The sequence below is a fragment of the Canis lupus genome, chromosome 29 (assembly GCF_003254725.2).
Source record: "Canis lupus dingo isolate Sandy chromosome 29, ASM325472v2, whole genome shotgun sequence".
NCBI lineage: Eukaryota > Metazoa > Chordata > Mammalia > Carnivora > Canidae > Canis > Canis lupus.
This window is the reverse complement of record NC_064271.1, coordinates 5,678,040-5,690,658: the sequence shown is the minus strand read 5'-3', so window position 1 is coordinate 5,690,658 and position 12,619 is coordinate 5,678,040. Positions and strand designations below refer to the sequence as shown.

At 42.2% G+C, this 12,619-nt stretch overlaps 1 protein-coding gene across 7 annotated transcripts in view; it reads left to right on the top strand.

Moving 5' to 3' along the window:
- Positions 1–12,619, top strand: part of ATP6V1H (ATPase H+ transporting V1 subunit H) — a 162,906-nt gene that overhangs the window by 34,961 nt on the left and 115,326 nt on the right. For 2 of the 7 annotated variants that reach the window (XR_003147585.3, XM_025477736.3), the window contains exons 1-4: positions 1,327–1,568; positions 2,937–3,084; positions 10,189–10,291; positions 11,251–11,340. Coding sequence is in view for 6 of the 7 variants with exons in the window: in XM_025477736.3 (XP_025333521.1) it covers positions 2,972–3,084; positions 10,189–10,291; positions 11,251–11,340 (306 nt within the window). In the remaining variant the exon portion in view is untranslated. Of the gene's footprint in view, positions 1–1,314; positions 1,569–2,936; positions 3,085–10,188; positions 10,292–11,250; positions 11,341–12,619 lie in introns of those variants that run through there. The other 5 variants (XM_049103903.1, XM_025477735.3, XM_025477734.3 and 2 more) reach the window with 3 other exon arrangements.

Genomic DNA, 12,619 nt, shown 5'->3' with positions numbered 1-12,619 from the left:
TTTTAGAAATTAAATGTGGATATCATGCAGGGCTCCTCTGTATGTTTACTTAACCAGTTACATAATGTGTATCCTTGCCTCTGTGTTTGTGATAGGCAGAAAAATGGTCCCCTAAAGATGTCTGTGTTCTGACCTCTGGAGCCTTTGAATATGTTAACTTACACGGCAAAAGGGAAACAAGGTTATGTGTGCATGTGGTTAAGGTTAAGGACCTTGAGGTGGGGAGAGTTGCTTGTATTATCCAGGTGGATCTAATCTAATCAGCCCATAAAATCAGAGAACCCTTCTCAGCCGTGTTGAGAGGGAGCCGGGAGCTGTGACGTTGCTGACTTTGAAGGTGGAGGAAAGAGGACGTTGACCAGGGAATGCGGGCAGCTTTTAGCAACTGGAGGAGACAGGGAAACGGACTGAGACCCATGTCATGCTATAGACCTAGAGAACTGTAAAAGAATAAACGTGGTAATTTGTTAAAACAGCAATAGAAAAATAATAAATTATATGCTATGTGTTTACTCCTAGGGTTTAAAACTTGACTGAAACGTAACATTTTTAGTAGAAATGTGTTGGTTCTACTTATAAATCCCTTTCAGTGCTGGTCAGCAAAAACGTGTTAGGGTCGCCTGGGTGGGTGGCTCCGCGGTTGGCTTCGGCCTTCCTCCCGCTCCTTCCTTCGCTCGGGGTGTGATCCCCGGGTCCTGGGTCGAGTCCCCCGTCGGGCCCCCTGCTGGGAGCCTGCCTCTCCCTCCGCCTGTGTCTCTGCCTCTCTCTGTGTCTCTCATGAATAAATAAATCTTAAAAACAGAAACGTGATGTTACATTTACGAGACTGCCCACAGGGTGTAGCACCGAGTAGCGTTACTCATTATCATTTAGGACAAGGAGCCTAGTTGAGGCCTGAACTGGGGCAATCCCCGCTCAAGTCAGAGTTGTCAAATCTGCATTTTCGGCAAACACGAAGACTTTGATGTAACAGCAAATACTACATGCGGCACATTACTTGCTAAGCCTGCAAACCGACGGGAAGACCACTTTCGAGATCCACTTCTCGGCATCAGTTTTACCCTTAAAATCCTTGTAAGAGCCCCTGCTCCATTGAGCCGTTAGGTCCCCGTGAAGTCAATCTGTTGAAAAGCATTAAACATATCGAAAGAATGACGGTCTCGATAAACGAGCTTCGGCCTGCCTCTGCCTGGGGCTGGAGGGCCCTGGGTTTCGGGGCGGCGGCCCCCACCCGCCGCGCGGGCCGCCAGGACCCCTACACGCAGGAGGGCCCCGCGGGCCGCTTCGGAGCTTCCGGCTTCCGGCTTCCGGCTCGTCACGTGGCTCTGGGCACGTGACCGAGGCTCCTGTCATCCTCCTGCGGCCGCTCCTGCTCCTGCTTCCTTCTGCCTGTGGCGCCCTCAGCGTCCCCTGGGTGCGGGAAGCTCTGCACCTCCCGGGGGCCGTGGCTCACGCCGCCGCTCAGACCTCGGTTCCGGGCCGGAGACGCCAACTCGACACCGACTCGGGGCCTCAGCCGGCGGCGGCCCCCACCGCCTGGACCGCAGCGTCCTCCCCGCGGCGGCTGGGTGAGTTGCAGCGTCCCCGGGGCTTGCCAAGTGAGGCCGCACCCGCCTCTTGTCCCTTGGCGGGGGCCGAGGGAGGCGGCCCCTGCGGTTGCCCGGCTTCTCCGGTGCGTGCTGGTTGCTCGCCGCGCGGGCCCCGCCAGCCGCCCTCCCGCCCGGCGGGTCCAGATTTCTTTCCTTCCGGGCCTCAAGCGGGTTTACGGACCCGGGGCTGCTTTCCTGCGGGGCAGGGGATGGGAGGGGCGGGCAGAGGAGAGGAGGGGGACGGGGAAAGTGTGTTTCCCCGGGATTGGGCCACGGCCCTGGCCTGCGGAAGGCTCGAGTCGTTGGGTGACTTAGACGTCGGTCCTGAGGCACCGCCACCTACCCCAGGGGGGCCGCTGGGCCTGAATCCGCTGAACAGGGTTCCAGCCTGACCCAGACACAGCCGGTTTTACCTCTGCCCTGCCCGTGTATATTGCTTTTCCTTGTTTAGGCAGCAAACCCTCAGATGCAGAGATTAAGCGCCAAACCGACTAAGGTCATTGGGGTTGCAGAATAGAATTTTGGGTATGGTTTTAGTTTCTTTGTGGCTGTGGCAGTGAACTTACGTGTTGTGAACCAGAACCTATATATTTTGTACTAAGATAAAGACAGGCTTAAGAGTTCACCGTAAACTACCTTAAATTTAGAAACGAGAATTACATAAAAGCTCATCACTGTCAGTTCTTGCTCTCAGACCAGACTCATTGTTGGTTGTATCTAAATTTTAATTAGTGTCTGTTCCAAAACTTTCTCCCAAAATTGATTTCGAAAATGCCGTGAACTTTGGTTGAAAAAAGAAAGCTCTGTCTTTGAGGAAATTGCTTTCCCATTTTGGGGTTTTTAATTTGAATAAGTCATTTTAGAGGGCACTTGTAGGTTTTTTTTCTTAATATGTCACTTCAAAATGATGCTTAGTAAATGTAAATAAAATAATTGGTCTTTACTATACAAGTTTTGATTTTTTTCTGTCGGAAGAAAGTTGATCCCAGTTGTATAGACATTTAAACTGTTCATATGCCTATTTTATTTAAGCATGACTCCTCATGTCAGTATCTTAAAGTGTTACTTTAAAAATCTTACCGCAAGATTAGTGCCAATAATTAAAAAGAAAACTTTTCCTGGAAATGTAAAAACCTTTAGAAGACACTTTATGGAGTGGTGCATAATTGGGCAAGATATGGAATATAATTATATTAATATTTAATGTGTAGGATATTCAGTATTTGAGTTGAATGTGTACAGAGAGAGTAAGGTGATGATATTAATTACAACAATAATGATAGTAGTAATTGTTAAAAAAAATGATAACATTTGGTATTCTGGTTTCACCTTGCATCAAAATTGAAGATCTGTTGAAAAAAATCCAAGATCATAAAATTTAGATGACCAAAATGGATATCCGAGGTGCCGTGGATGCTGCTGTTCCCACGAACATTATTGCTGCCAAGGCTGCAGAGGTTCGTGCAAACAAAGTGAACTGGCAGTCCTATCTTCAGTAAGTACCGATTTGCTGTGAATCATGGATAATCATGTGCTTTTGCATCAGTCTTTTTCATGATCATGCTTCTATGAGAGAGATACTGGAAAAATACTAATATATGTGGAAGAAAACACTTCCTCCTTAGAATTCTTACCTGTCCTAGGGAGACAGTGTCGTGAGCTGGAAACAGCTTGAGGCTCTAGCTGGGGAGTGGAGCTGCTCAGAGCAGTTTTGACCTTTTCTGTCTGGAAAATTGTACTTTTTGAATGAGTAGGAAATGTGAGAGGGATGTTCATGGGATCTCTAGGCGGGAAGGGGATAATGGGCAAAACCTTCCAGACTGGCTTGGTGAGCAATGTGGGGACAGAGGTGTTGCAGAATGGCTCATACAACTAGTAAAAAGTGTGGATGTTTGAATTTCAAGACCTGGGTTGAATTGTGTTTCTTCTATCTACTAGATTGGTAATTGTAGGTGAATCTTATCTTCTCTGAGGTTCATTGACATAAATGTGAAATGGGGATACATATCTCCGAGTTGTTGCTTAAATAGTGTACTTAAAGTATTAACACAGTTGAATACAAGCATTAGTGTGTTCAATATACTCTCAATAAATTGTAGTTCTTTCCCCTTCTTTCTTGTATGCATTAAGACTTAGCATGCTGGTGTTCTGTATTTATCTGTAAAGTAACGGTTTAATTATTTTTAACCATATTTTATCATACCGACTTTACCTCAGATCTATTTATTTTGGTATATTTATAAGAGTAACTTATTAAGGAAACTCAGTTAAGATTTGGATATACATTTTGAAAAACAAATTGAAGAATCTTTAGTTTTATATTTAGCAGTTTGCTTTGCTGTAAGAGGGACATACAAAAATGTACAAAAATGATACATTTATTTCTGTTAATTTAGTCACTCGTCAAACATTTATTGCCTGCCCTTCAAGTTTGAGGCATTTTTCTAGGTTTCGAAGCTTCAAAAGATAAACTTATTAATCTAGTAGGGAAGTCAAATATATACATAGATAATTTAAATTTAGTTTGTTAACTGAGGTAGTAGAAAGATGCACAGGGGATCATGAGTGGATAGAAAAAGGACAGGTAATCTTATCTCCAGGAGAAGATGGTCTCTTTTCCTGGAGGGGATGGTCAAAGGTAGGGAATTAAAAAGCAGCATGCTGGGTGGGGGATAACACATGTTTTGGAGGCAGGCAGTGGGGAGGGCTGAGGCTGGAGAGACAGCCAGAGTAGCCAATTGTAAAGGCTCCCCCAGGAACACAGTTTTAAAATCACTGTTGTAGGTATTGGGAATGACTGTTGTTTGTAGGTGGGGGTTAGATGTCAGATTGCCTTTTGGCTGGATTGTTCTACTGACAATGTAGAGGGTGGATTTGTGGAAACAAAGCTAGAGCTAGGGTGAGGCTATAGCAGTATCAGGGTGTTGCAATGGATAGAATTGAATAGATTTGAGAAAGTCTTAGTGATCAATTTAATGTATAAGAGTGAAAATGAATCTAGAATGAATCAGGATTCCTACTTTAAGGGACTGGATTGAAATGGGGCCATGGACACAAGGGCAGGAGGAGGAGGGACTTTCTTTTCTTTCTTTCTTTCTTTTTTTTTTTTAAAGATTTTATTTATTTATTCATGAGAGACATAGAGAGAGAGGCAGAGACACAGGCAGAGGGAGAAGCAGGCTCCATGCAGGGAGCTCCATGTGGGACTCAATCCCGGGTCTCCAGGATCGCGCCCTGGGCCAAAGGCAGGCGCTAAACCGCTGAGCCACCCAGGGATCCCCGAGGAGGGACTTTCTGATGTTTTCTCTGTTCATCTATATCTGTGTAATTGTTTAAAGCCCCTGTGAAATTAGGATTTTAAGCTCTGTTTCCTAATTTTAGCCTAGAGTGTTTTTAGACTAGAGGACAGGAGTTTCATGTTTATAAAGCTTGACTCTGTTTATAACCTAAATAGAATGATATTGTTATTGATAAGAAAGCACTGGCTGACTGGAGAAGTTCTCTAGCATTGGCATTTGGGACATTTTTCATTCATGGAGATTTAAAAAAATTTTTTTAAAATTTTTATTTATTTATGATAGGCACACTGAGAGAGAGAGAGGCAGAGACACAGGCAGAGGGAGAAGCAGGCTCCATGCACCAGGAGCCTGATGTGGGATTTGATCCTGGGTCTCTAGGATTGCGCCCTGGGCCAAAGGCAGGCGCTAAACCGCTGCGCCACCCAGGGATCCCTTCATGGAGATTTTTAATTGCTTTCTCTTCTGTTCTTCCTTTTCCGAGGCCTCTGTACTACTAAGTTGTGGTTTTGTCCTTTATTCCGTTGTCCATCTCATGCATTTCTTTATAAAACCTTCCTACTCTCTCTGTATGTCTGTACACATATATTCACCAAATGTTACTGTGTGCCTGCTGTTGAGCCAACTGTTGTGGGGACACTGGTGGGTGTGAATTGTACTTGCCCTAAAAGAGCTTAAAAATCATTGGGGATGGCCACAACACATGAATTCTCAGAGAATCCTGTATCACATCTTATTCCGATAAAAGAGTCCCCCAAAGTCAGAAGGCCAGTATGCTCTGTTCCTTACAAACTTTAACATGTTATGAGAATACAGTGTTTTAAAAATGTATGTAGATTTGGTTAAATTTTTTCTTAGTAATTGAACTAGACAGCACATAAATGAATGGGCTTGGCTATCTTTTAGTCAAGCTGGACTCTAGTAAAACTATCCTGAGGATACAAGAATCATAAAATAGCATTCTTCCTCTGGCGTTTAATATCTAATGAGGAAACAGACTTTTAAATAAAAAATTAAATAATAACTTTTGGGAAGCATTAAAAATGGAGATAAATGTGAAGTTTTCTCAAATAACAAAAGCAGGGAACGAATAATTATCTGGAAGCATTGGGAGTGACTTCACAGAACACCTGAAGATACTCGTAGGAGTTGTCCAAGCAGAGGAGCTGCAGCTGTGGTGAGAGAAACCCTAGGGGGAGGAGACGAGCTGTGGAAGAAGGCCCGCTGGGGGAGCTTCCGGTAGTTGGGTGTGGCTCCCTCCTGCCCGTTGAAGGACAGTTTGTGGCACGTTTCCTCACTGGCCCTGTTCGCCCAAATTTATTAGCCATTTTGACACTTCCCTTCCCAAACCATCCATGTCCAGACAAATTCTTTTAGCTCTGTATCCGAAACCCATCTTGGATCTGACCATTTTTCTTGCTCCACACTCACTGCTCTATGTAAGCTGTCATTATTGCCCACATGCTCTCTTCTTACAGCCCTTTGCCTGCTGTTCCTGCTTTTACCGTTCCTCATTGGAGCAACTGTTTTTTTTTTTTAATGAAAAATATTGATTTAATTGACTACAGTGTTATGTTGGCTTCAGGAATACAGCATAGTGATTAGATATTTTTATACATTATGAAATGATCACTTGGTGTGTCTAGTTACCATCTGTCACCACACAAAGTTAGAACAATATTATTGACTGTATTCCCTATGCTGTACTTTTCATCCCTGTGACTTATTTATTTTATAACTAGAAGTTTGTACCTCTTAATCCCCTTGGCGTATTTTGCCCTTCCCCTCACACCCCTCCTCTTATGGTCACCACTTGTTCTCTGTATCTGTTAATGTGTTTCTGTTTTGTTTGTTTTTATATTTTCATTTCCCCACATAATGGAAACGTGAAAACGTGCAGTATTTTGTCTCTGTCTGACTTATTTTCCTTGGCATATTACCCTCTAGGTCCATCCATGTTGTACAAATGGCAGATTCTCATCCCTTTTGAGTGGCTGCATGATATTCCATTATGTATACACCACATTTTCCTTATCCAAATGTCTGTTGGTGGACACTTAGGCTGCTTCCACATCTTGGCTGTTGTAAATCATGCAGCAGTAAACATTGAGGTGCACATATCTTTTTGAATTAGCGTTTGTTTTCCTGAGATAAATATCCAGAAGTGGAATTGAAGAGCAGTTCTTTACAGCTCTGTGACAGTCATTTGAAAATATGAATCAGATTATGCAACCCTGTTCACAAACACCCAGCAATTCTGCTTTTCTTGCTCTTTCCAGCTACTGCTGTGCCACTGTCCTTGGACTTATACTTCTGTCTAGAAGTTCCTCCCTAGATTACTTGGCTCATTAACTCGCTTCATGCAGGTGTCTGCACAGGTGGCCTCAGAAAGGCCTTCACTGTAGTGTGCCTGGGTGGCTCAGTTGGTTAAGTCTATGACTCTTGGTTTTGATTCAGGGCATGATCTCAGGGTCTTGAGATCATCAGGTTCCCAGCTCAGTGGGGAGCCTGCTTTCTCTCTCCTTCTGCCCTCCCTGCCCATACACTCTCTAAAATAAGTCTTTAAAAAAAAATAACATGTACATGCTAATACAGGTTTTTCTACCTAGGTGCTAGGTAGAACTGCCGTACAAATTCACAATCTGACTGATATGAAAAAAGTAATGCGGTCAGATGTGTGCTTGAGAAAACTGGCTGGTGGTAGGTAAGAGGGATGTAGGGGAGGAGTGGATCATTACCTGAGGGCTGAGCTACTCCAGAGGCAGGGAAGTCTGGAGGAGAGTGATGCTAGGTGGAAGGGTTGTTAGGACTGGTTGCAGGCAGGTCTCTAGAAAAGAGACAAGAGTCCCTAAGTTGTAGGTTATGGGACTGCTAAAGGAAGATTCAGAAACAAAAGAATTTAAGCAAAAAAGAAAAAGTTACTTAGAACAAATGCAAGAAAGTAAGACTTGAGAAGGACTGGCTTACCAAATAAAAACCAGTTATTTAAATGGAAAAGAAAGCTGTAAAATGATAAGGTCACCAACTGTAATCTTCATTGTACACTTTTTTCATGGTAGAAAAACCACAATTTTTTCACATGATTATCCTATCTGCAAAGGTTGTGATATGCTTTTATATAACAGCATAGCAAAATTTGGGGCTGCAATTGTTTTAGCTGGGAAGTTCAGTTTTATGAAAAAGACTGCATTTGTTTTGGGGCCAGAACTGGACACGATGACCTTGTTATTTTGGTCTATCCTAGGGTACAGAGTGCATTTTTTCTTGCTTGGTATGTGAAGTGCTTAGGCACAAAGATAACAGGGCAAAGTGTCTTTTTTTTTTTTTTTGTTAATTTCATTATCCCATTAGCCAGTCTGTGATGGAGTGTGTGTAGGGATATATGTTAGTGATCTCAGTTCTGTCCTTGTAGGGTCTGGAGTGCCTGTGTGCTTGCTGTGTGGGAGGAGAGGTCCCCATGTGTGAGTGGGCACTGCAGCAGGGTGGCCTGGGCTGGAGCTGAAGACTGTGAGCTACCAGCACAGAGGCTAGCTGGGAGCACTCAGGGAGGATTCAGGGAGTGCAAATGAAGAGAGCCTCCCATAGAACCTGAGGCAGAGGGTAGGAGATAAGGAGTCTGTGAAGAGCACTAATGAATGGCCTGAGAAGGACGAGAAGAATCTGGAAGCTCAGGAAGAGAGTGTCAAGAAATGGTTATGTTTGATATAGAACTTTGCCTGAATTCCTGCTGGGCTCTTTACCTTCCTCGCTCTGTGTTCCCCACTCCATCCCTGGTCTCCTGGGAGCGCTGCCTGCGTAGACTGCCTGTACACCAATCTCCATGTCAAGGCTTGCCACTAGGAACCCAATCCAAGCCAGATCTGAAAAAGGACTATATTTCTGTAACTATGTGTATGGGGAAATTGGCTTCAAATTCATTGTTTCCCTAATTGGGCTTTTGTGGAACACTAGTCTCTCAACATACTTGGGGGGCAGGGGGTGAGGAAGGGCAGTTTTTTAACTACCGAGTTAAAAAATATATTGATGCTATTTGAATGACAAAGCATATTATAAGACATTTTTAATTTTATTTTTATTTTTATTTTTTTTTTTTTTTTTTTTTCTTTTTTTTTTTTTTACATTTTTAATTTTAAACTTACATTTACTTCATGCTTACATCCATCAAGTGCTTTTTCTTGTATTTTTTCATAACTGCTCAGCAGACCAGAGCAGGTAGTATTATAATTGCCATTTTTCTGGTGTGGCAAACGTTGCTCAGAGGGGTAGTGACCTGCTAAAGTTTCACAACTGGAGTTGGAACTCTTCCTCAGATTGATGCAAATTCTATACTTTACCCACTATACTGATAGTCTGAAAAGATTGATGTATGTCCCGAAGTATCCAGTGTCACAGAAACTAGCAAGGCTGTTTTGCTGATAGGTCTTTTTACAAGGTAGTGTCAAATGGGTTGACAAATGGGTTTGAGTTGTTGATGAGCTGAGTGAGTTAGTTGTGAGGTTAAGCTGAGTTGGAAGGGAAGGCGATGATGGTTCAGTTGTGATGATGTTGAATTTGTGAAAATGACAAGTGGAAGATAGTTGGAAATGGTTTGGCAGAGAGAGAAGGCTAAACTCTCAGTTTAAATCTCACTCAAGGAAAGAATTTGGGAGAGAAAAGCAAGATTCCAAGGATTGAGCCTGGAGAGAAGCCTTGAGCAAAGAGCCATTTTCGAGGAAGGGACCCCTGAAAGAAGTAGGAGGAAAGCAGGATAGTGTGGGAGGATTGCCAAAACAGGGGGGTCAAGATGGCAAAGTTATTTTTTCAGAGAGGAGGAGGATCACATTTTTCTGAGTCCAGAGGGAATATGAGAATATGCTGGAGGCAATGATTGTAGAAGTTCATATAAAGTGGCTTTGGTTTTGATGGAGTGGAAAACCAAGTGAATTTTTTGTCTGGGAAGGGGATAGGGTGAGACTTTGGACAGTGCTAAGAGGTGTCAGTTATTGAGTGCTTCCTACTGGCCAGGCACTGCGCTAACTACCTTCTGTGAATCATTTAACACTATCCTCAAATCAGCCGCTAATGGCAATGTGCATATTAGTCCCATCTTGCAGATAAATTAACTCAGGTCCAGAGAGGTTGCATGGTCAGTACGTGGTGGAGCTAAGCTTGTTCTCAGGTCTGTCTGATGCCAGGACCTTGTGTGCCTACCATAGGTGTTAACTACTGAGGAGAGAGGAGAAAGATGAGGAATTCCTGTATCTCTTGCTCACAGTGACAATTCAACTCTTACTAAAGAAAACCAACTTATTCTTACTTTCTAGGGGGCAGATGATTTCTGCTGAAGATTGTGAATTCATTCAAAGGTTTGAAATGAAAAGAAGTCCTGAAGAGAAGCAGGAGATGCTCCAAACTGAAGGCAGTCAGGTGATGGATATAAACATTATGTTATCAATACCTCTGTCATTAAAAATTCTAGAAAAATTTTTTTAATGACTTTGTGATATTCCATTGTAGGTATGTATCATTATTTAGCTAAAAATCCTTTTTTATTGAAAGACATTTGAATGATTTCCAGTTCTCTTTGTTCATTTTGGAAAAATGTTATAATGGGTATGTTTATTCCTCTATCCTTTAATGCATTTCTGAAAATCTTTCTAGGATAGATTCCTGGAAGGGGAATTAAGTTTCAAAGCATATGTTGTTTTTAAAGTTGCTTAACTTTTTTTTTTTTAGAAAAATTTCCCCACTTTATATTTTCACTAGAATATGTTGCAGTCCTACTGTCCATCAGATTTTCTGATGTGGAGTCCTGATGGCCTGAAGGACCCTATATGCAACTCAGTCTGATTCTCACAATAATCTTGGGAGATCTGTGGGGAAACATGCTCTTGGCTCCAGAGAATTTGTTTGTTTTTGTTGAATTCCAGACATTATCACATAGTTAATAAGTTGTAGGATGGAAACAGGTCATGGCCTTCTGATTCTAATCCCTAGTACTCTTGTTGCTGAAGTGTTCTGCTTCCCAGCAAATGCAAAAACAAAACAAAAATAACACCCAAAATCAATGATAATTTTTGGGTGTCTACATAACTTAATCTTTATTGTTAACATGCAGTCAGGAGTTATAGTTGGTAGGTCTATTTAATAGTAGTAAACACTGAAATTTATCACGATGAAATGATCACAAATCTAATGCAAGTCATAGTATGTTTCTCCCATACTTCATCACAATGTTTGTAAAAGATATACATTTTCTGTAATTAGAATCTGTTGTTTAATAGCATTTGTATTATAATTTGTGCAAGATAAATAATATTTTACTGAAATTCCATTAAGTTGTTGTGTTTGTGGTTGAAAATAACATTACTTTCATTCTTTCCCAGTGTGCTAAAACAGTTATAAATTTGATGACTCATATCTCCAAAGAACAGACAGTTCAGTACATACTAACTATGGTGGATGATATGCTGCAGGTACGTATATTCTTTAGTTAAATACATTTGATGACTTGGTGATTTCATTGTTTTCTATTCTGTACAAGTAACAATATTTTTGTTACTTATACCATGAGTTTTCTTTTACAGTTGTAATTGCTAATAGTGTTAAAGATGGGAATGCCCACGCACTAGGTTACAGGATGCCTAGAAGTCAATCTGTATTTTTTTCCATAATACCTCAGTAGTTCTGTGTTGAATACTGGTGATGTTGGGTGAATCACTTGAGGCTTTCTGGATGCTCTTTGTACTTACAGGTGATGTGGCTTCTTTTCTTTCAGTCATTCAACAGATTTCAATGCCCCTGCTATGTTCTAGGCCAGTGCCAAGCACTGGGGGTTCAGTGCTGAATGTAGGCAAGGTGCTTACCCTCAGAAGTCTTGTCTTTTGGAAAACATTTTGTGGGGACACCTGGGTGGCTCAGCGATTGAGCCTGTGGCTCAGGATGTAATGCCAGAGTCCTGGGATCAGTCCCATATCGGGCTTCCTGCATGGAACCTGCTTCTCCCTCTGCCTGTGTCTCTGCCTCTCTCTCTGTGCCTGTCACGAATAAATAAATAAAATCTTAAAAAAAGAAAATATTTTGCTTATCATCTGAGACTTTTCCAGTTGCATAGTTTTTTTTCTTGTTTTACTGTCCCTGAACACAGAGGGGCTTCCCTTATTCACAGTTCTGTATTTTACACCAGAGTATCATCTAGGTTTAAATTGTTGGTGTACAGAGTGGTTCTTTTTTGAGACAGGGAACCTGGCTGCTAAATCCAGTGGCTGACTGCATGTCTCAGGACTTAAAGAACAGTGTCAGTCTGGTTGTTTATGTGGAGCATTGTTTTGTCAGTTTATAAGGAAAAACATTTATTAATGGCCTACTGCGTCCCGTTGTACTAAGTTTTTTTATTGGAGTTCAATTTGCCAACATATAGCATAAAACCCAGTGCTCATCCCATCAAGTGCCCCCCTCAGACCCAGTCACCCCCACCCCCCGCCCACCTCCCTTTCTACCACCCCTTGTTCGTTTCCCAGAGTTAGGAGTCTTTATGTTCTGTCTCCCTTTCTGATATTTCCCACTCATTTTTTCTCCTTTCCCCTTGATTCCCTTTCACTATTTTTTATATTCCCCAAATGAATGAGACCATATAATGTTTGTCCTTCTCCGATTGACTTATTTCACTCAGCATAATACCCTCCAGTTCCATCCACGTCAAAGCAAATGGTGGGTATTTGTCTCTTCTAATGGCTGAGTAATATTCCATTGTAT